At 35.3% G+C, this 24,270-nt stretch overlaps 1 protein-coding gene across 1 annotated transcript in view; it reads left to right on the top strand.

The window, feature by feature from the left end:
- The first annotated feature begins 216 nt into the window (after positions 1-216).
- The window catches only part of SLC12A2 (solute carrier family 12 member 2), a 45,037-nt gene continuing 20,983 nt past the window's right edge, over positions 217-24,270 (top strand). Inside the window, exons 1-11 of the mRNA XM_015821394.1 lie at positions 217-954; positions 8,527-8,646; positions 10,569-10,644; positions 12,587-12,682; positions 13,491-13,630; positions 14,437-14,547; positions 15,744-15,852; positions 17,426-17,553; positions 17,632-17,716; positions 20,664-20,815; positions 23,739-23,846. Coding sequence (XP_015676880.1) covers positions 217-954; positions 8,527-8,646; positions 10,569-10,644; positions 12,587-12,682; positions 13,491-13,630; positions 14,437-14,547; positions 15,744-15,852; positions 17,426-17,553; positions 17,632-17,716; positions 20,664-20,815; positions 23,739-23,846 — 1,863 coding nt within the window. The remainder of the gene's footprint in view (positions 955-8,526; positions 8,647-10,568; positions 10,645-12,586; positions 12,683-13,490; positions 13,631-14,436; positions 14,548-15,743; positions 15,853-17,425; positions 17,554-17,631; positions 17,717-20,663; positions 20,816-23,738; positions 23,847-24,270) is intronic.

Here is a 24,270-nt window from a genome sequence, read left to right as displayed (position 1 = left end):
GGCGTGCTGCCTTGCTTTTTCTCCAGGGCGGCGGAGTGGAGCCCTGCAGCGGCGGGGCGCCATTTGGTGGTTTAAAGCGCCCCGAGCGGCGGCAGCCGACTGTGTTTTGTTTGCTTGGTTCCTAGAAACGAAAGGACTTCATTGAACCAGCCGGAGCCGCAAAGGAGGTCTATTCCGGCCCGCATTGTCGCCCACCCGAGGCGAGAAGCCGAAGCCATGGAAGCAAAGCCTGGGCAGCAAGCTTCGCGCGCTTCGTCCCCGCCGCCCGGCTCTGCCTCGCCGAAGCTCCAAGCTGCAGCGGCCGGAGGAGGGGCCGCCGATGCAGCAGCAGCAGCAGCAGCATCCACGGGAGCGGAGGAAGCAGCGTCTCGTCTGCCGGCGAGTGACGGGGATGCGGCGGCTGGCACAGGCGGCTCCTCGTCGGACCCCGGGAGCGGGTTGGCTCCTGCCTCTGCAGCCGCTGGAGACGGGCTGGGCAGACCTCTGGGTCCCACGCCCAGCCAGAGCCGCTTTCAGGTGGACCTGGTGGCAGAAAACCTGAGTCGGGCGGCTGTGGCAGAAGAGGCGAAATCCACGGAAGCGACTCCCGGTGATGGGCATAAGAAAAGCAGCGAGGAAGCAAAAGGTCGGTTCCGGGTGAATTTCGTGGACCCCTCCGCTGGAGACGACAGCTCCGATGAGCCTGGAGGTGGGGGCCCAGAAGGCTGCAGCGTCAGCTTCCAGAATGGGGGTGACACGGTTCTGAGCGAAGGGAGCCTACATTCCGGGGGAGGCTCAGGAGGGCACCATCACTTCTATTACGACACTCATACGAACACGTACTATATGCGCACCTTCGGCCACAATACCATCGATGCCGTGCCAAGGATAGACTATTATCGGCACACCGCTGCTGGTCTAGGAGAGAAACTGATTCGACCCAGCCTTGCAGAGTTGCACGATGAGCTGGACAAGGTGAGTGATGGGTGAGCAAGTAAAGAACATGTGTGGTAACCCCGTTTGGAATTTAAAAAAAAATGGGGCATCAGGCTGACACAATGTTGTGCTGACAGTATAGAACAGTGTTTCTCAACCTTGACAATTTTAAGGCATGTGGACTTCAACTCCCAGAATTCCACAGCCAGCATTGCTGGCTGTGGAATTCTGGGAGTTGAAGTCCACATGCCTTAAAATTGTCAAGGTTGAGAAACACTGGTATAGAAGTAGAAAAATACTGTGTTTTTCTAAACTAGATGAGTTTTATCTAAAAACTATGAAAAGGTATGTTTTCTATGTTCTCTCTGCATGGACTTCAGCTTTATAGATAGGCATTGCAAATATATTTGCTTTCGTCGTTCTGTCTTTCCTTATGTTACATATTGTCTCAGGTTTGTGCACCTTTTATATGGAGGCAATATACTTTATAGGTCTGTAAAAGTTAATGGAACATTAGAGCAGTACTTGTTGTCTGGTCTAAGGGAATATGACTCTTTATTTCCCCCTCTCCCAAATTTCTTAAGTTCGTTTTAGGATAGGACATGGGGTTAAGTAGTTGCCGAAGTCTGAAGAATGAAACAGTGTAAAGTCTCTACATGGTGTAACAACAACCAAAGGCCATCTTGAGATAGGCCAGAAGAAATCCCTTTATCTCCATTTTATATCAAGAATCCATATTAATATTCTTCCCTGGTTTTTCTCTGTGCTTCGATTATTTACTGATGCCAAGTTCTTTGTCAGTTCACTGGCCAGACTTACTGCAGTGTTCATGGATTGTAAGCTGTTGATAGATATATAAACTATGTTTGAGAGACTGTTTTCAGAATAACATAACTTTTCAACTTTTGCATAAATAATTTAATAATACAGGCTGCTTTAAAGTTGCATCTTCCCAGCAGGTCAGAAAACATCCATATGTTATAATATGATGAAAGGAATTTAAACTCAGTAGCTTAAGTACTTCCAACTATGTGTAGATCTGAAACATATTTAAAGATTTATAATTCATTATGCATTTTATTAGTGCTTATTTATATTGTATTTGAAAGTTTTGATAACTTTCTGAGCTCTGTCTTTCTGAAAAGTGCAACATACCAGTTATATGGTGATATTAGCATTTAAAAAAATCTGGTAAATCTATGTTATGAGCCATTGTTAATATTTCTGATTTTATTAAAGAATTAAGATTTCCCAAACAAAATTGCACATTGAAGCTAAACTATTGAAAATCTGTTTGATGAATTAATATAAATATTATATAGTTGGTTGAAGCAATATGTTAAATGTTAAGAGCAAGGTGAATATGCAGTAGAAATCTGGTTTCTCTTAATGGCATTAACAGCCTTTTGAAGATAGAAACACCTGTAGCTGATAAGAAAAAAATCTGGCATGATGAATGTTGAACAGGTATTATACTACCTTATCCAATAAAAGTTTGCTCCAAAATCTACCTATTGCCTAGTGTAGTATGGAAGAATTACATTAGTAGAATATAAATGCTCTTTTCCTGTAACAGTGCAACTCTGTTAACTTCAGAATTCATTGAGTTGGCTTGGAGCTTAGGGTAGACCTATTAAAATCTATTGGTCTTAAGTATTGTCTAAATTAGATTTCAGTTTTTTCAGGAAGTATATTCTAAGCATGGCAGTTTGACTCTAAATGCATAGAGGGTATTTATGGAAGAAGTAGAGTAGTTTAACAGTCTTAGATAAATGAGTATTGTCCATTAAAAGTACCGTATATGATTGCTTTTTAGCAGAAAAATTGCTACACATTTATAAACAGTCTTAAGATGGGCAAAATATTCTACAAGAATGTAAATAAATGTTTATTAGTTTAAAAATTGAAGTTAATGTAAATGATCCTGGTTAGAAAATGGTTATTTTTATTATCTTTCTGTGTGAAAAATTCATGTAGCTTTCGCATCAAGATATCTTGCAGTATTAAGGAAATACTCTGGAGTTGTGATTATGTTGGTTGTGTGAGGGCAGCCTGCACATGCAAATGTGGCATGTTTGAGGATTACTGTCAGGTCAAGTGCTGAAATGTTAGCTGGATGGCTCATTAAAACTTGCTTACTCGCCTGGCTAATTATCTAGTAACTTAACATTAAAAGTAACCAATAGAAAATGTGAAAGAACAATAGATATCCAAAAAAATATATCTAATGAAATCTTATGCCAAGCTGAAGAGCACCAATTCAGTTGGTCACATTGGTTCTGCATTATTTTATATCTTTTTAGAAATTGATTAAAGTGAGGAATCCCTTCTTTGATATTGGTTATTCATATAGCACTAGTTCAGGTGCTTTATGATATCAAATCAGCTGAAGTTATAAGAAGGTTCAGCCAAAACTACTACATCCCATCTCCCAGTAGCAGATGCATTAATCATCTTGGCAATCATTCTGGCTGTGCTGTATTGTATGGAGTGTGATCCTGTCAATAACATTTTATGTTAAAATTTAAATACAATATCAATTTCTCATTTCTTAGAATATTTTAAAGTTGACCTATATTATTTGGGCAGATGAAGAGTGGCCTACTTTTTTATTCAGATAGTATTATTTTGGTTATGTATTGTGTAAAACTAGTGAGTCGGGATTAAGAATAGAATGGCTTAATGTGTTAACATATTTACTGGTTGTGAAAACTATTCTGAATGATAGATGCAGTTTAAAGATGTCGTCATGTTGATTGTAACAAATGTACTTGGACTGAAAATACTGGTGCATAAAGACTGGTTTGATGAAAACCATGAGACTGTTTCAGCAGCACTCCAGGTTAAGAACAAGGCCTACACAGACTGGCAGAATGAACTGACATCTATCTCAAAGAAAGAAAGGCAAGTTTAAGCACCTACAGAAATGCAGTATGAGTGGTGGCAGAGAAAGGCTGAGCAGGTGGAACATTGCCACCGAAATTATTCATCATAAAGTCAATTTATGGCCCTTGTAAATCAAGATGCTTCCCTTAGCTGTCATCTGATGGGCTGAGCTTGATCAAAGATCAGGAATAATTGAAAAATCACTAGGCTAAACAATTTTTTAATCTACTCAATAGGTCATCCACAATTGATCCTGATGTCTTATAGCAGATTCCTCAGCTGACAGTTTTGAATGCCCTAGACCTGCTTCCCTCTACTAATGAGATCAAAGTGATCTTGCAGATGAACTCAAATAAAGCAACAGGGCAGATGATGGTATTCCTGTTAAAATATATAAAGCTCTTCACCTAAACACTGGAAGTTTTTAAGAAGAGACTGGACAGCCATTTGTCCGGAATGGTATAGGGTTTCCTGCCTGAGTAGGAGGTTGGACTAGATGACCTCCAAGGTCCCTTCCAACTTTATTATTATTATTATTATTATTATTATTATTATTATTATTATTATTAAATACATTACAGGTGTTCCAAGGAAGACATTTAGTTGGAAGACATTTAGTTCACAGAGGAGATGCCTGATGGCTTCTGTGATGCCCTCCTCATAGCTGTCTATAAAAATAAGGGAGGTTAAATCAAATCATAGAAATTATAGGGGTATCTCACTGCTGTCCATTGCAAGATTCCCCCCCCCCCCACATTCTCTTGAAAGACTTGGCACTGGTTTGGAAAGGAACCTCCTGGAGGCATAATGTGGCTTTTGGCAAGAAAGCAGTATAGTAGACCTGATATTTGCTGTGAGGCAAGTCCAAGAGAATTTCACTTAGCAGAACAAGCCTCTGTTGTCATTAACTTGACAAAGTCATTTGACACTGTAAACAGGGAGACTCCTCTGGATCATCTTGAAACATTAAGAATGCCCAAAGAAAGTTGTGAAGTTGATTCAGCTGTTCCACATCAGAATGACAGGGCAGGTCTTTTACAATGGTGTTAAGTGAGCTGCATTTACCATTTCCAAAGGGGGTGAAGCTGGGTTATGTACGAGCCCCAACCCTGTTCAATCTGTCCTTTGCTTGCATGTTATCCTGTCCAAGGTCTGAAGGAGGGAGTTATATCAGGTACCCATTGGACAATACTCTTTGACCCTTGTCCCTTGAACACGTGGACAAAGGGCCTCTATACATTCAAAAATAATGATTGCATATGATTGTGTGCACTTGACACACAAAGACAGTAATCTATAATTGATGTTGAATAAAATTTTAGATACTGCTATGCTCTTTAGCATGACTATCAACCTGAATAAGACTGAAGACTTTACTATCCTGTGTCAAATACCAACCCTATAGAAAATCACTGTTGACAGCAGCTGAGAAATGTAAACAGCTTCAAATCCCTGGGAAGTATCTTCTTGATATATAGGTCTTTGGACAAAGAAATTGACCCCAGGATCAGTAAGGCCAGCCAGACTTTAGGGCAGTTGAATACTAGAGTGTTCAATCCACACAATGTGCATATCTCCACAAAGCTGGATATGGATTCCCTTCTCTCCTATAGAGATGAGTCCAGATGCAATGGATGAGAAACATCATCAGAATGGATGAGCATTTATGTCTCATCCCTAACCGTATGGTGAATTGGAGACCAGAAAGAGATCTCAAGGTTGTCCATGCAAGTGCCACAAAGAAGCTGCCACCAAAAATTGATAAGATTATGAGCAGCAGCACAGAATAGCACCCACAATTATTGTAATAATGGACTTCGAGTGCCCCTATTTTCTAGACTCTGTGCTTCCAGACTGGGACTGCAGAGCCACCTCCGTGTTCATAGATGAACTGCAGAACACTTGTCTCCTTTGAACCCAAAGGACTAGCTGTTATTGTGTGAACAAAGCTTAAAATAGTTTGCTTTTAACTCTCCTGGGGAGACAGCAAGTTTATAGTGAAATAATCATTTATTCTGCCTTGTATTCTTGGCTACTACATTGGATTACTTCTATTTCCCTATAATACCTCATGATATTTGGTTACATGGGTGTAAAGGCATTTCTTCGACCAGAAAGCATGTTTGAAGAAACTTTCAATCTACTAATCTTACATTATCTGAGAATTACTAGACTATCACATCAGAAGGTTTAATGAAAAGTAATGACTTCGATGTTACAAATATTAACAGATGGAATTTTTAATTTAATTTTAGCCTAATGAAGTTCACTGTTAAATGTGGATTATTGATTTATTTATTTAAAACGTTTATATAGCCTCCCTTTACACCAGATTCTGGGCACAAGAATTAAAACCCTATAAAACTCTTAAAACTATAACATTCAAAACAACACAAAAAACCTGACACCAAGTTAAGCTTCCAACATTTTGTCCCCTTAACCTATCCCAGTGCTTGATGGAAAACCCAGGTATTTAGTGTCTTTTTGGAAGACTAGAAATGCTAATAAAGTTGATGATTTGGCATATTGTGCATTGCTGAGCCAAAAAAAAGTATATGTGTAAAAACAGTGAACCAAATAGTGCTGATTTGTGTGATTGAGAATAAAATGAAAGAGCAGTTGACAAGTTCACATGAAAAATATTAATGAACTTTATTCAGAGGTAAATTGCTGTCAAGCTTGCATTTCATAGGAATGCATGTGTCATGTTATTGAAGTTCTTCAATTTTGGAAGATTGATGCAAATGAAGTCTTCCTTACATCAAGGGTCAAAAATTGCCAGCAATTATTGTTAAGCTACTAGAATGAATGTGAGGAATTTCTTCACAGAAATTGTGACAGCCAACAAAATAAGTCTCAGAAACAAAATGTCAGTCCATGGAATATTATACTGAGAATTCAAAACATAGGGTTTGACAGGAAAACTGGTTATAGTTTTTGAGATGCAGATAATGTTGTTCACACAGATTTTCTTGAATCTGTCACTACTATTAACTCGGAGCACTATACTACAATACTCACAACAAGGTTCGGAAGGAAAAGAAGGAAATTAGGTCTCATATCTCTCAAGCCACCCAAAAGATATTTGTGAAATTGAATTTCACAATCTCATTCCATCTATCATATATAGTCCAAACTTTGTACCATGCAACTTTCACCCTTTGCCAAATTTATGAATACTTTTATGGATATGCGTTGGACTCAAATGAAGAGGTAGAAAGGTCTGTCAAGACCTGGTTGCAAGTATGGAGTTCTTTCACAATGGGTTTAAAAAACAGCTTATCCATCATTGGCAGAAATGTAACAAATGGTGGTGATTATAGGACATATATAGAATACATAAAAAAATGGGAGGAAGGTGTGTTGGATATGTTCATTGCCTTGAGTTATTTATAAAAATAATAAAGACAGGATATAAATAAATAATGTGGAGAAGTAAATAGAAATAAAAAAATAGAGCTCATTTCATTATTTTTTTTGTTTCATTTATTAAAATATCCATATAGATGTTATGGAGATTAAGGCATTAATTAAACATCTTATAATAATTTTTGTGCTTTTTTAAACATTAAAATCTACAGCAGCCATTCTTAACTGGGGTACCATGACAAGTTGTTTGGGGTCTACAAGAGATCATAATTGAAAACAAAAAGTTATTTTTTTTAATTTTATATACCAACACACATGGGAATTTTTACTCACCTGACTCAATTCCTGGCCTGCTGTTTTGCCAATGTTTTAAACGTAGATATGTTTTGTATAAGCTAGAGCTGAATTCTGTTGTAAACTTTGTAGAGAGTATGCTTTGTGATTTTATATAGGGATTCGTGAGATCTGAAAATTATTTCAAAGGCTCTTCTAGGGTAAAAAGGATTAGAAAATCTGGTCTAGAACATTGATCCTTTTGACTGAATGTAAAAGGAGCTATGAATTATGTATACAGATAGTTTTCACTTAACCACCACAAATGGGGCCAGCAACTCTGTCACTAAATGATATCATTAAGCAAGTCATGTGATAACAACAAACTTAAGTCCTCACTTCCACCACAATTGTTAAGCAAGTTGTTAAGGGGAGATATCAGTAACCAAAACTTGCAGTTTTACTGCTGGCTTCCATATTGACTGCTTGTCAGAAGCCAGCTGTAAAATGTGCAAATGGCAATTGTGATCACAGGATATTGTGACAGTTATAGAATACCCACCAGTGGTGAAGTGCCCTAATCTCTATCATGTTATTACAGGGACACATTGACAGTTGTAAGGGCAAGGACTGGTTGTAAAGTTACTTTTTCAGTGCTGTCATAACTTTGAACAATCACTAAACAGGACAGTTATTTAGCAAAGAATATATATAATATAATATGTGCTTTATATAATTGCCATGGAACTTTCTGTAGTCTTTTGTGGAAATTATTAATTTAACTATATTTTGTATATCATGTAATGCATATTTACATTAAAACCCATGTATTTAATAAATACATATAAATCATACGAATCATATAAAAATATAAAGCTTCACTAGCTTTATAATAAAAGATGTTATCGTACAGTGGTAGACTACTTTTCTACAAAGAAAAAACATTTCCTGGCTTTCTGATATTAGTCAAAGTAGTCTGCCGTTGAATCTTTGTTGGTTACAACACTATCAACATTAAACAGATTTATTAGACAGTCTTTCTTGGCAACCTCCCTTTCCCTTCTGATTGTTACTGTGTCTTAGGAGCTATTTGAAGATGGCTATGCAAATGGAGAAGAAGGAACACCTACTGGAGAAGCCACTGCAGCATATACTGCTGATAGCAAAGGGATTGTCAAATTTGGTTGGATTAAAGGTGTATTGGTGAGTATAACTTTGGTATTTCAAGTAATTTTTGACTTCTGTTTAATGTTTTAAATCATATGTGGGGTTCTGTTTAATGTTTTAAATCATGTGGGTTGAGATTCAACATTTCATGAATGGTAAAAAAACAACAACCTTAAGACAACAAAGCTGCTTGTAAAATAGAAATATTTCAATTTGGTCACTTAGCTCGCAGTATTTTTTTGTTCACCAGAATACCAATATTTAGTTGTATTACTGGTTTGATATGTAATATTTTTCAAGTTCATATATATAGGGTGAGGTAATTTAGGATATCCATGTACTAAAAACTGTGCAGACCCTGCATTTTTTCTTGTCTTGCTTGTCTTCAGTCGTTTTCATATTGTCACGTCACATCTCCATTTTTGCCTGGTAGAGTTTTTCCTTCTCTTTGCCTGGCAGCAATATCTTTGGTTTGCTTGTTGCAATTCTTCTTGCATGATAGAGAGGGTGTGAGAGCAGGTGGGGGTTCTCAGGGAATGGTGCTGCTCATCATAAGGAGATTTGTGGGATTGATAGTGTTCCCTATGCCTGAAAAATATGCTAGGCTGGCGTATTAAGACAAGTTGTGAGACTGTTAATTCCAGACTGCTTCTATTCCAGGCCTTTTTCTGTGGCCCGGCATTCATGTCTATAGAGCACTCATTGCCCTGCCCTTACTGTTTAATATCCATGAAATATCATTATAGGCCATAAAAAATGGCCTGGAAAAGCCAGGATTTTGAGACCTCTGTCTGTCTATCTGGCAGTTTCACAATCATTACCCCAAAGATTCTTTTTTTAAAAGAAGGAAATAGTAAATTTAAGAGTATCACCAGATAGAGAAAAGTAAGCTATGAAAATGTTTTCATTTGTGTATTTTCATTCTTGATATTTTGTTATTTTTCTTTGTTGGTTGGATTATTGTAATCCAGAGAATATTTAGAAAAAACCCAAATCCCATATAATTTATTATTCTACCACAGGAATATTCTAGAGCAAGAGTGTCAAACTGCCGGTCCATGGGCCGGATGCGTCACACAGAAGCCGCGCCCACTGGCAATGGCAAAACAGTCCCCGATACGTTGCGCGACGTCACATGATGTCACGAGTTTGACATATCTGTTCTAGAGCTATATGGTTAATAGTAAAAGGCATACTGTTCATATTGTTCACTTTAAATTTGTAATAAGCAATATTATGCTTAGTTATATGTAATTAGCATCTTTCTAATTTATTTAATTTGAGATTTCTGGCTTTATTTTCCATTCACTTATGCTGGCTTCAAGGATAGTGTTACATCTTTTCTATGGTTTAAACACCCCTTACAAAACAGTTTCCAGTTTGACATGTTGAGAAACTACAGCTCAGTACTCATACTCTTCCTATAACCATACAAAGCAAATGGCTCCAAAAATGGCTCCACAGAACAACAAATGATGTAGTTTTTCAAGTGACATTATATGTTTGCTTTATTACTATACTTTTGATTTATAAAATCAGTCTTTTGTTGGTGAACATTTTTTCTTCCTATTAGGAATCTAGAAATGTAATACATTTGTTTTTTGTATATAATCTATTGATTAACTGTTAATAATAATGTCTTTCAGTAATATGCAACTAGCTTTTAAAAACTGACATCTTCTTGCAATCTTGTTTTCTAACTAGCTTTTTATATGTAAATTAGAAACGTTTGCCTCTGTATTAAAAATATAAGATAACAGTTTTATAATGAGCTTTACTTCCTGAGAAATTCATCTGTGTGCCATTAAAGTTAGATGGGTTCCAAGTTGCATCTTGAAAAGAGTGTTTGAAAGCCTGAGATACTTGGTTCTCTTGTAAGAAACATTTAACTTGAACTGTTACAATTCTTCAAAAATCTAATTTTAATATAAATGTTCTTTACTTTGATGTTGAAATAGGTACGATGTATGTTGAATATCTGGGGGGTGATGCTCTTCATTCGACTATCCTGGATTGTAGGACAAGCTGGCATAGGTGAGTACTTCTAAACACCACATTTATATATTATTTTGGCTATTGCTAAAAGCCCTGTGACTTCTAATATCTGACAAAACCTGGATTATAGAGTAGGATTACTGCTGAATGTCCATAGTTTCTCAAAAAGAAAGAATTGAATGGTTAAATAACTGCGCTTTTTTTTGCAGAACTTTCTAATTTTGAGGGGGGGGGTTGTTTCCATAGTAAAAACATAGCATACCTGAATGATTAGCCCTGTTTGATTTCCAGAATATTATGTAAGTGGCTTTCTTATTAAAAATTAATATGGTTTCTATATTTGAAAAGAATATAAAGCAATTGCTGAACCTGTTTCAGTTGCTGTGAATTATACTCTCATCGTTAAAGATATTTCCATATTTGATGTTTATACTACTTCTGTTACTTTTATATATTGCAATCAGTTGTTAACCATGTTCAATCAATACATTGACCAGATAAATGGATTTGGATCTTCAATTCTTCCAACAGCATATCTGTTGCTGCTATAATTGAATCCTGTCACCTTGCTGATAGTTATTGTTATCTTCTCTTCTACCTTTGCCAGCATTGTGGACTTCTCAAGGGACCTTGTCCAAAATATAATAATTTGAGCCTGGTTATTTGTACCTCAAGTCAGAACTCTTGATTGATTTTTTCATTTGTTTTCTTGGCTATTCATGGTATTCTCAAGAATTTTCCTCAACACCAGAGTTCAAAAACATCAATACTTTTGTATTGTGTTTCAGAGTCCATCTTTCATTTCCATGACTGTCACAGCAAAGAAATTCTACATGATTCTAGTTTTTATAGGTATAAATGTGTCACAGTATTTGAGGCCTTCATTACTAGGCTGCCAAGTGCTAGCCTGCAGCATATTTATTGATTGTTGGATCCTATACTGCTTGATAATGCAGAAACTATTCACCACTTAAATGTATTCTATTTTAAGCCTGGGTTATTGTATCTGTTTTTATTAATTTGGTTTTCTTTATATTTAATTATACTCTCATTTTCTCACTAAAGTTTTTGACTTTGATTACTAGAGCTCTCTAGTCATTTGTATCTTCAGCTTTCAGAGTAATGTCACCAACATAGCCCAGTTTGATGTTTATTTTTCCACTTTTAAAATTATATTCATCATCTTCTGATCAAACTTCTTTTAATATATATTTGACACATAGACTAAATAAATAAGACAGAGAATTTAGTCTTCGCTGACCTGATCTGATCTACTTTGCTCTGTTCCACCTGGACCGCAGATTCCTGTTCTGTGTGGCTTTTGCATTTGAGAATAATCTGAGAATGTCATTTGCCTAAAGAACTATCACAGCTTGACAGAATTACAGGCCTTCCTGTAATCAGTGACGTATGTAGTGAATTATTTTTGGTATTCTTTGGCCTTCTCAATTATCAAGAGAGCAGTGTTGCCTCTTGTTTTTAAAACTAGCTTGAACATAGTATTTTTTTCTTTTCATATAGGATAATCTATTCAGCTTTGGATGATCCTAAGAATTATTTTGCTAATGATGAAATTCAAGATATGGTGCAACTGTTTGCAGAGTCTTCTTTCTTTGGCTCTGGCATTAAACTGATCTATTCCAATCATTTGGCCACATGTCTTTCTTCAGATTTGTTATTATAGGATAGAATCTTCAATTTTTATTTTGTTGCTTTGCCACATTTCTGTAAATATTCCATCAATTCCTGCAGCTTTTAAACTTGATAGTGGATTGTTGACTTAAAGTTATCATCCAGTACTAAAGGTTCTTGTAAATAGGGATTATCTTCTAAGGTAATTTGGATGTTGACATTGCTGTTATTCAGAATTCAGTACATTTTTTCCATCTTTCTTTGAATTAGTATTTTTTATTAAATAATATGCATTGTTTTAGGAAACATATAATTCTTACAAATCCTAACAATTCTTTTTTCCTCACAGGACTTGCTGTCTTGGTTATTGCAATGGCCACTGTTGTAACTACTATCACAGGCTTGTCTACATCAGCTATAGCTACCAATGGTTTTGTGAGAGGAGGTAAAACTTCATTAATATATACATGATTAGTAGTCTTCAAAGGTAGCTGGTATAAATGATTTTTAACTCTACATATATATAAAAACTTATGTATGTAAATTCTCTGATGGAAGCATTTTTCATATAATTTAAAAAAAAGTTAAAAGACCATGAAATATATAATTGATGTGCATCCAACAGTAATTTGATACTACCTGCAACAGCAATAACAAAATTTAACCTAGCTTGTCAGTGTCAGTGGATTTCAAAAAACATGTTTTTGGTGACTTGTTATAAAAATCCTCTATTCATCATGAATGTTTTGCTTAACAAGCAGGACAATTATTTGCATGCAGTTTTATAGTTCTTTGGTTGTAAGGAAAGTTCTAGAAAATACATCAGTGCTTTATCCCTTGATCTTTTTCCATACAATTAGTAGCTGTAATTCTCTCTATCTTTCTGTCTATAGTATCTATCTGTCAGTAGGACAGTCTGTCTGTTAGGTGGTGTTTACTTCAGTATTAAACAGATGCAAACATTTTCTTACAAGTGAATAATATTGATAAAGATATTAATACTGTACTTGTGTACATGAATAATGATAATACTGTACTTCTTGTGCACATGAATATCAGAATTGACCTCAGATAAAAAAAGAGAAAAATCATCTTAAAATGTTGAAGTATGTTTCATACATAAAATTCAGGACATCCTGTCCTTGTCATAACAGTTTGGGATGATCCTCAGTGCTTGTAGGACATAAGCATAAATTCTGTGTATAAAAATATAATTTGTATCGTAACTTACATCTTACACTCTTCTTCTTTAGGAGGTGCATATTATCTCATTTCCAGAAGCTTGGGGCCAGAATTTGGCGGTGCTATAGGCTTGATATTTGCATTTGCTAATGCTGTTGCCGTAGCCATGTATGTAGTTGGTTTTGCAGAGACTTTTGTTGACCTACTTGAGGTAAACTCATTCTTCTAGTGTGCTGTTTGTTATCTTTATGTTTCATAATCTGAACTTTACTAAATTTTCCTCAGTACAGTTCTACTTTGGAATAGTTTATAAAAACTGTTTTTAGGGAGATGTGAGACAGCTTGGATTTAGTGGTGGTAGTAGTTCAGTGGACAAATATTTGCTCAGATCAGCCCAATATCAAATGCATCATTTAATTATGCTTACTGGAAAACCTAAGGAGGTCTATGATTCATCAAAAGAATTTGATGCTTCCAGTAGAAATGAACCTGTGTAAAGCCTGCAATTTTGTAAAGTATCCCTTTTAAGGTTTTGCAACTCTAGGAATAATCATAATGTGGGATTTGATGCTAATGAAGATTATTCAGTCATTTAACATCTTTAATTACTAATTATTGATAACTATAGCTTGTGCCCTGTATAATGTGTTTTCCTTCATTGATGACCAGTCTAAGGGGAAATTAGGGCAACATGAAAATATGGAGCATAGATACTTGTCATGTATTTCTAAATCACAACTTGAGTTTTTAAAAACTTAGTAATCAATTCAAATACATTACAGTTAGAAGAGTTTAACATTAATCTTTATGATTAGAGATATTTTTTTATAAAATAGAGCAAAATAAACTTCAACATTTGTACAATCAGGATTTTCTAAATCTAATTATTGTATATAACAAACTAAAATGAAGTCCTGTTTTCAAATATTCTTCCTAATCTTTTTTGTATTTGTTAAAATATGATTTTCACCTGTTGCAATATTAACTCTATCACAATTATTTAATTTTTTTTTGTAGGAACATGAATTGCTTATGCTGGATCCAAATAATGATATCAGAATTATAGGAGCAATTACAATTGTTGTTTTATTAGGCATCTCGTTAGCAGGAATGGAATGGGAAGCTAAAGTAAGTAACTATGATTTTAAAAATGCTATTATAAAAATGTAAGTAATGTATGAAAAAATGTGAAAATAAGCATATATGACAAAACATAACTAATATTCAGACATCAACAAGGAACATTCTTGCAATAACTTTTCATCATATAGTTACAATATAGAGATTATTTACATTTTGTGTTAACATAGCTTTTCCATTAGGGTAATGGGAGGGAAGGATTCTTCAAATATGACTGTTGCAGTCCTTAAAAGCACAATTATCAGACTTTCGTTGTGAATAAATAATCCAAACCAGTAGTAAGATTTGTGACATTTCTGTGCCCCCTAAAAGAAAATGTATAATTCTATTGAAGCCATTTCAAAAGTAAATACTATTATTTTAATGATGATGAAACTACACATAGGACTGCAGCATTGTAATTTTTTAAAAAATATAGTATTCCAGTAGGAAGCAGTTAAAATAAGGGAGTATTTATTCAGGTTTAAAATAATGCCATAGCCCAAATAGACCCTAACAAGGTACTTTTTATAAGGATATATTAGTTACATTCTATGTAAATCTAACAAATTACTATCCTTATATTCTTTTTTAAAATATTTAAGATCTTAATATGATTTAGTTCAAAGAATTGCTATGCTTAAATGCTTTCATCAAGTAGAGTAAATTTCTAGGTGAATTACCATCTCTGTTACAAAATATTTTCAAGCACAAGCATTCCTACTTTTGGCTCAATTGAAGAGAGGTTGACATATCTAAAGAACTGTATTTATAATGCTTATTTGACTGCCTACTTAATCAAAGTAGTTATTTGACCAATGTGTGTGTGTGTGTGTGTGTGTGTGTGTGTGTACGTATACATATACATATGTATATGTATATGTATATATATAGAGTGTATATATATAAGCCCTGATGATGTCGACAGATGCCGACGAAAGCTAGGCATTTTTATTAGGTGTTTTTATTATTAAATTATTCTATTGCATTCCCTGGTGCTCACGTTTGTTTATTGATTTTAAATATGGACACACCCAGGGATCATATTTTTAAGATAATTATGGACATATATATATGTATATGAAGAGAGAGAGAGAGAGAGAGAGAGAGAGAGAGAGAGAGAGAGAGAGAGAGTGATATTGGTCTTAATTTGGAGAATTTTTTTTATATAAATGATGTTGATATTATCCACTTGAAAATTATAGGCACAGATTGTTCTGCTGGTGATATTACTAATAGCTATTGCTGACTTCATCATAGGAACATTTATTCCATTTGAGAACAAAAAGCCTGAAGGATTTTTTGGTTACAAAGGTAAGACAAAATGATAAAACAAAAATCTTCCCAAATGTAGTCTAAAACCTGTTATTTCACATACTAAAATTGGTGATATTAATGTCATAATTTATATATATTACTAAAACATATTCTAAGTAATATATCAACTATTTCTAGTTTTGAAATATTAAGTGTTTGACTTCAATATAGTATCCTTTGATATGCAACCCAATTAGGTTTTCTACAGACTATTGAAACAAAACATCCCCACAGTCCATTTTACTTTCCAGATGATCCCTTAAATTTTAGGACTTACTTTTTGTAAATGCCATATGTGTGAGGAAAGCTACAATCTAGTTTTAGTAATTAATTTCCATTTTATATCTTGCAAGATTTTCAGACACCAAATGGGAATGTGTAGATTCCCCCCCCCCCATAGATAGCATTCTAGTAACCTTGCTCATCACTCACTTGAGGATTATGGACATAATGATGGCTTTCATAGAATATGTGAAAGTAGGTCCATTTTCTTCCACTTTAGATATAAAAGGAATATGTCATTCAATTTCTCCAAAATATGAATGTCTTATGCTTCTTACTCTTGAGATAGTTCTAACCAACTTTACTTATTATTAGAATAAAAGTAGTTCTTACTTAACAACCTAATTGGTACTGGCAACTCCACCACTAAGCATAACAGTTGCTAAGTGAGAAATCAGATGACTGCAACTGTGCTTTCCGACTGGAAAGAGACGAGTCTATTTAGTTTCACGTGTTCTGCTTTGGCTTGCCTCGTACTCACTCCTGTGTCCTTTGAAATGCTCAAGTGCCCGCTTACTATTTTAATTAAATCAAAAGCAATGTGATTGTGCCGGCTGCCCAGGGCTGGCAGCCATAGGCATATAATGCAAACAGCTTAGTCTCTTTAAATCCCTTCCTCTCCAGACTCTCAGCTCTCAGATAGGGGTGGAGAAAAAAAGCAAGTAATTTCTCTAAGTAATCTCTCCTTTGTCTGACCCTTTCCTACTTTCAGCACAATTACATTGCTTTCAATGTGTATAAGAGCAAACAGCTTTCTCTCTTGCAATCCCATCTCTCTTCTGCAAGGTGGGGAAAAAAGAAAAAAAAAACCAAAGATCAGACATAGGATGTGTACTGCCTGTAATGTAATAATCATGTGACTGAGGGATACTGCAAAAGTCATAAATGATCTAAGTCAGCTGTAAAGTAGTTTTTTTCAGCACTGTTCTAATTTTAAACAATCATTCAATGAGTGTTCAATAAGTGAGGACTATCTATATGTTTTTCTAGTCAATATGTCTACTGTAATCCTACAGGAATTTTTAATTGATATCTGTGTTTTAGTTAATAATGGCAGACATATTACAGGTAATACAAGAATATACTGATTTGATGGAAGATTATATTTGTATTTGTTAAAAAAACCAGCAAATTTCTAAATATCCACCTTACAGTTTATTTTTATTTTTTAAGTATTATGTATTTTTTTTTTAGCTTCATGGTAGTTTCTTCAGTGGAATAATAAATGTGAAGTATATTGGACAACACAATGTTAAAATAATTCTTTTTTAACATTCTTATTTAATAGCTGAAATATTTGCAGAAAACTTTGGACCAGATTTCAGAAAAGAAGAAACTTTCTTTTCAGTATTTGCTATATTTTTCCCAGCTGCAACAGGCATTTTAGCTGGTGCAAATATCTCAGGTGATCTTGCGGTGAGTGATGTTTAGTTATTTTGTTGCTATTCAGTTCTTTGGAGCGCTCTTGTGGTTCATAAATGCCATTTTTTCCAGGATCCTCAATCAGCCATACCTAAAGGGACACTTCTAGCCATCTTAATCACTACAGTGGTTTACATGGGAGTAGCAGTATCAGTAGGTAAGCAATTTTCACTTCTAAATTGTTTGGACGTTTCTTGATATTTGTGTGATAATTTTTTCTAGGTTGATTTTTACAATTTAATTATTGCTTATCCTTCATATAAAGACAATCATCTTATAATTTACCAAATACAAAATCTATGTACTATGCACCATCTTAGATCGACCTTCTGTACTGTAGTCCACTTGGTATTACCAAGTATTTATACCTTTATGTACGCAGAAAAAGAAAAGGCAAGAATAATATTATAAATATTGTATATACTTTTAAAGAAGAACAAAAAGAACAAGAAAATCCAAACTGTAGTACAGATAAATTAGTTGTTTAAAGTTTTGTAAAAAATAGATTGTAGGTATTTTGAAGTTATATTTGTTTCTTTACAAAATGTAATAGCCATTTCAGTAGAAATTCTCCCCAAAGCCAGACATTGCTTTTGCTTGTTATGGTATTTATGTTTTATATTACTTAGATTTTTATACTGCCAGTATAAATTTATAGTGTATGTCATCTACTTGGGTTTCTGAAAAATCCTTAGCTTTCCAGAATATCAGATTAGCAGTATAGGATACTGGAGCCAAGCATACAGAACAAATGTTGTTAAGGAAGTTATTAAAAAGTTGAATCAGAAAAAAAAGAAGAAGAGTCATTGCTGAAGTCCTATTTTTCTCCCTTATAACATATAAGACAAACTTTTATTTAAAAAAATACTGTGTTAAATTAGATAAAGCTAATTTTACCAGAGTTTGGTCAACATTTTTTTTATACTTTTGAGAGTTAGGTTTAGTGATGTTTATATGGCATTTAAGAATCATATCATTCAAGAATAAGGCATTTTCACAATTCTGTTTCCTCAGTAGCGCAGAAATTTATTTTAATAAAATAAGTAGAAAAAAATCATAATTTACAAATGCGATTTTTTTCAGAAGCTAAATTTGTGTGCAGTGTAATGGGCTATTATTTTTCTTTTCCTGCCTCTACTGGCTATCAGATGTTTGGAATCTTTTGCTCCCAGACCTCATTTGTTGTTCCTAGGAAAGAATCTGTACATCAACACAAGCAAATGCCTGAGCAACATAACTTATATTTCTTTGCCTAAGTAACATAACTTATATTGGTAGCCAAAGGCTTTTCATAAATGTGCAGGGCTAACACCATTGAATTGGTATAGGACCGTGGTGGCGAACCTATGGCACGCGTGCCACAGGTGGCACGCAGAGCCCTCTCTGTGGGCACGCGCACCATCGCCCCAGTCCTAGGCCTTTAGCTGGGTTTTATAAAACCTTTTCGTTTTAGGCCTCTGCCGCTGTGTGCAAAAAAAAAAAAGGTTCAATCAATTTCAACTTCTCACAGGAAAAAAAAAGATCCCGCAAAGTTGGAATTGATTGATTGAACTTTTTAGTCCCGTCCAATCTACCGTTACCACTGCAGCTACACCCACCCAATGGGCCATGCCTACCTGTCACTCGACAATACATAAGTGGGTTTTGGGTTGAAGTTTGGGCACTCGGTCTCTAAAAGTTTCGCCCTCGCTGCTATAGGAAGTCCTTGACTTACAACTGTTCATTTAGTGACTCTTCAAAGTTACAACAGCACTGAAACAAGTGACTTATGACTGTTTTTCACACTTATGACCATTGCAGCATCCGCATGGTCACCTGATCAAAATTCAGACGCTTGGTAACTAACTGTTGCAGTGTCCTGGGGTCATGTGATGACCTTTTGCAATCTTCTGACAAGGAAAGTCAATGGGGAAGTCAGATTCATTTAACAACCAGGTTGTGGCAAAAAAGTAAAATGGGGCAAAATTCACTTAACAAATGTCTCACTTAGCAACAGAAATGTTGAGCTCAATTATGGTCGTAAGTCAAGACCTACCAGTATTTGGATACAAATTCAGTCTTATAAGTTACCACTTTAGTAGCATTCTTATGTGCACTAAACCTGACTTTTTAAATCAAGGAATAACCTAACATTCTAGGAACCACATGTTGAATTGAAGGGCTTCTTCAAGGTACTTTCAACCATAACTGTTAAAAATCAGTATGGTTTTCAGTCATTTGGAAGCAGGAAATATAACCTAAAGAAATCCTCCTGAACTATCTTCCAAACTCCAGCAAATTGAAATAGATATGTTCAAAACATTCCCTTCTTCCTGCAAATCATACCATGTTCCAGCATATTATATATATATATATCTAAATTATTGAAAATCTTGGCTCCACCTATATTTGAGAAAATGAACAGATCCACTTTAGGCCATGACTACTGTGACAATTGCAGCATCCCCATTGTCACGTGATCAAAATTCAGACACTTGACAACTGGTTCATATTTATGACTGTTATGCCCTGTGATCATGCGATCCCCTTTTTGTGAACTTCTGATAAGCGGAAAGCAGAAGTTAATGAGAACAGCCAAGAAGATCAAAGGAAAAAAAGAGATAAAATCCAGCGGGGGGGGGGGGGTAAACTAAATCAGCATTCAGCCAGCCAATTAACGTTTAAATATAAAGGACAAAACATAACTTGGAAAAGTGAAATTAAAGCCCAGACTTGATTATGACAACGTTCTGCTGGTAGAAAGAGGTAGAAAAAATAATAACTTTCTAGCTGCTCCTACAGGGAGCTGAAATGTTCATGTTTCCCTCTCCCAGGTGGGTCCATAGCTGTCTAAAAGTCATCTTGGGTCATTATTAGGTGCCCTCACTCAAATTCAGGAAACAACAAAGCTGCTAAAGAACCAGCTTTGGCAACAAAAACAGCAGATATCAGCAGGGGAGAAAAACTTCCTTAGTGAGTAGCAACCATCCTGGGGGAGGAGTAGTTGTTGATATGATTTAGGAAGATCTTTAACAAAATCTAAATGGACCTTCTTTATAGGAATGGATTAAGATTTCTGTGCTTTTCTACTTGATAAGTCATCTCTTCTTTATCTACTTTTCTAGGTTCCTGTGTTGTTCGGGATGCCACCGGGAGCCTTAATGACACAATTGTTAATGAGCTGACAAACTGTACATCAGCAGCTTGTAAACTAAATTTTGATTTCTCTTCCTGTGAAATGACAAAATGTTCTTATGGGCTAATGCATGATTTCCAGGTAAAGCACTATTTCCAATCCTGGGAATTCTTTGAGGGAGGGAATTTTCCATATCATACATAAGAGCTCCCCAACCTTTCCTGGTTGGTGGCCCGGTGGGAAAGGGAGGAGCAGGAAAATGTGTGTGCATGTGTGCCTGCGCAAACAGGTGCATGCATAGTGGTGCTAGCACTCACAAGCATGCAAAAGAAGGCTGTGCGCACTCACGTCGGTGCTGGTGCCTGTGTGTGGGCTGCTAGGGCCCAAGTGCATGTGCAAATGGGCCGCTAGCGCCCATGCGCTTGAGCAAATGCCACTATTGCCCATGTGACACTGGCAGTGCTAGCACTCCCGTGCATGCGCAAATGGGGCCACTAGTGCCCACCCGGCTGCATTAGCATGAGTGGGGGGTGCGTGCACATGCGTGCACTCGCCAGCCATTCCCGTGTCCAACAGGCCGCGGCCTGGTACCAGTTGGAAACCCCTTCCATACATGATTTTACAAATTTGTGTAAACTGTTATAAATGTGGAGAAAGATCTTTTTGTGTTAAAAGGATGTGAAATCAAATACTTAAAATGGAAAATGTTTCTTTCATTGGATATTTGGTTGAAAGCCAGTTTTTGTGTTAGTGGTTATTTTTTGTTGTTACCTCCTTCACACATACACACACACACACAATCTCTATCATCTATCTATATCTAGCTATCGAGCTATCTATCTACAGGATTTTAGTTACAATAGTAAAACCGAATACAAAAAAGAGAAAGTGAAATGTGCAGAGGAGAAGAGAAAACAAAGAAAAAAAGAAAATAGAGAAAAATATATGAAATAGTGCCTTCCATCTTTACGGTCATAAATATTTTTGTACTCTTCACCCCTCTTAGTTTATAATAATCTCTTCATCCTATATCCCATCTCTTATCTATAAAAAAATCCATAATGCATAGTGTTTTCAGTCCTAATACCAGCAGAAAGTCATTAAAGGTTACCAGAAATAATGCATTTTATTTTGACCTTGAACAAATAAACCAACTTTATATTTCTTCCTTTTAGTTTTGAATCTTAACCTTTTATCCATTCAAACAATGTTGCAGAATTTTATTTCATTTCTTCTTTGTCCCTTCTCACAAGATTCATGAAAGCTTTAATAAGCTTTTTTGTAAATCCAACGTAGAAGAATCACCGAGGTCACTCTCGTGGTTTATTATTTTTATTTTCCTGTTGATTATTAAAACATCAATTGGTTTTACATGTCTGGACAGACATCTTTTTCCATGTCATTTTAGTAATAATCATTTGTAGATCCATTTCTATCCATATCTGTCTTGTTCTTCACTTGCCATTTCTTCCATAACATTTTTTGTACAGTCTGTTGATGGAAACAAACCTTGCTATTGACATTGTTGATATTAATTTCTAATTCCATGTTTCCAAAAGTGCCCTTCAGTTATCCATCCCAGTTAATTAACTGTTAATTAAGCATGTGTAATTTGTTCCTTTAACTAAAATCTTTAGTTCCCTCTAGTGCCCAATTTTTAAAATTGATTTATTTTCTCTTGCAAAAATCCAAACAAATTTCCGACAGGAAAGATTCTTTATAATTAATTCCCAAATCTCATTCCAAATTTACCTGAACCCTTAATCCATTTATAAATCTTATTTAGCTTTTTGCTGTTTATTTCATTTTTTAAAAAATAGTAAACTATGATTAAAATTTTATTTCATTAAGGATTGAAGGGAAAGGCCTGCAGGGACCTGGTGAAAGGGTAAAAAGCCTGCAGGGGCCCAGGAGACGGGAAATGGATCACAGGGTGTTTTGGGGGTGGGGGGAAGCCTTGAGAGGCTCAGGGCAGATGGGCCTAGGCCTGTGCTAGGTGTCCAAGGGCCTCCCTCATGCCTAAGGCACCCCATTCTCTGCTTAAAGACCTATTCATTTAATGACTGCATCAGGGGAAGCAGGGAGTGGGGTCATTAAGCAAAGCCATCTTGCTTAATGGCCATCACAACATGCAACTATAATGGGCAAACTCCATTACGGTCATATCTTGAGTACTATCTTTACTCCTTACTCTTATTTTCCCCACAACAAGCCTATGAGGTAGATTGAGCTGAGAGAGTGATTGAATCAAAATCATCCAGCCAACTTTATTTGTTTTTCTTTCCTTTTCTCTTTTCTTTTCTTTTCTGTAATAATAATTTCAGGTTTAATCTTGGCAAACACTTTTCTTGTCTTCAAGTTTTCAGAGATTATGAGGGCATTGAGGCCAAACAGAATATGTAACAAATATTTTAATTAGAAATATTGTCACTCAACCTTTTTAGGAAGTTGCATTTCTTTTTTAAAATTTAAAAAGTTTTAAAGCTATAATTACTTAGTAGTTCTTTGAGAATAATAATCTCATTGATAGCCCATATATTACCCCACTATCTTACAGCTGATTCAAAATAAGAATTGCTCCGCAGTATTATTTTTTTCATCAGAAAAAATAAATCCGTTTACATTTTCTGCCCAATAAAGCTCAAATAAGTTTGGCCACCTTCAGTGTTGGAAAGTCAGTATTGTAATTAGAACCAAGAACTTACCAGGATTACAAGTGTATTGAATAGAAACCCACAATGGTGACACCATATCATTCACGTTCCAGACAAATAGTGTTAACAAATAACACAAAAGTATTGTTTAAAATAAGAAAATTAAAACCACTGTTTTAAATGGAATATTATCTGTCTATTTGCTATCTGAATAATCTAGGTAACTTGAGTCTAGGTCCTTCCATAAAAAAATAATATTTCATTACATTTCATTTCAGTTTAAAATGTTTAAATGCAAGCAGCATGGGCCTTGCTTTCAAAATATAGATATCAGTCTTAATTCAGATATCATTTTCACAGTGTTAATTCTTCCCTGCAAACTATTTTCTTATTTTCTATTCAATATATAGGTAATGAGCATGGTATCAGGATTTGCCCCACTGATAACAGCTGGTATATTTTCTGCAACTCTTTCTTCAGCGTTAGCGTCTCTTGTCAGTGCACCTAAAATCTTTCAGGTAAGAAGAATTGTTTTCATTGTTTTCTTCAAACATGCGCCATATATAATAATAATAACATAAAAATAAAAACAGATAATATAATAATAACAAAAAAACAAAATAATAATAACAAAAACAGATACTATAATAATAAAACATAATATAATAATAAAAATAGATAATATAATAATAAAAAAGAGATCTGTGAACATCTAGAAACAAAGATATAACTAATAGCCAGCACGGGTTTGTTAAAAACAGATCATACCAAAGCAATTGTATTTCATTATTTGACAAAGTGACTAAATTACTAGACCAGCAAAATGCTATAGACATAGTATACTTAAATTACTAGACCAGCAAAATGCTATAGACATAGTATACTTAGACTTCAGCAAGACATTCAACAAAGTAGACCACAACCTACTTCTTGGTAAACTAG

Source organism: Protobothrops mucrosquamatus, unplaced genomic scaffold (genome assembly GCF_001527695.2).
Source record: "Protobothrops mucrosquamatus isolate PMUCROS unplaced genomic scaffold, P.Mucros_1.0 scaffold_164, whole genome shotgun sequence".
Lineage (NCBI taxonomy): Eukaryota > Metazoa > Chordata > Lepidosauria > Squamata > Viperidae > Protobothrops > Protobothrops mucrosquamatus.
The sequence above is the reverse complement of the archived record's forward strand: the minus strand, read 5'-3'. Positions and strand labels throughout refer to the sequence as shown.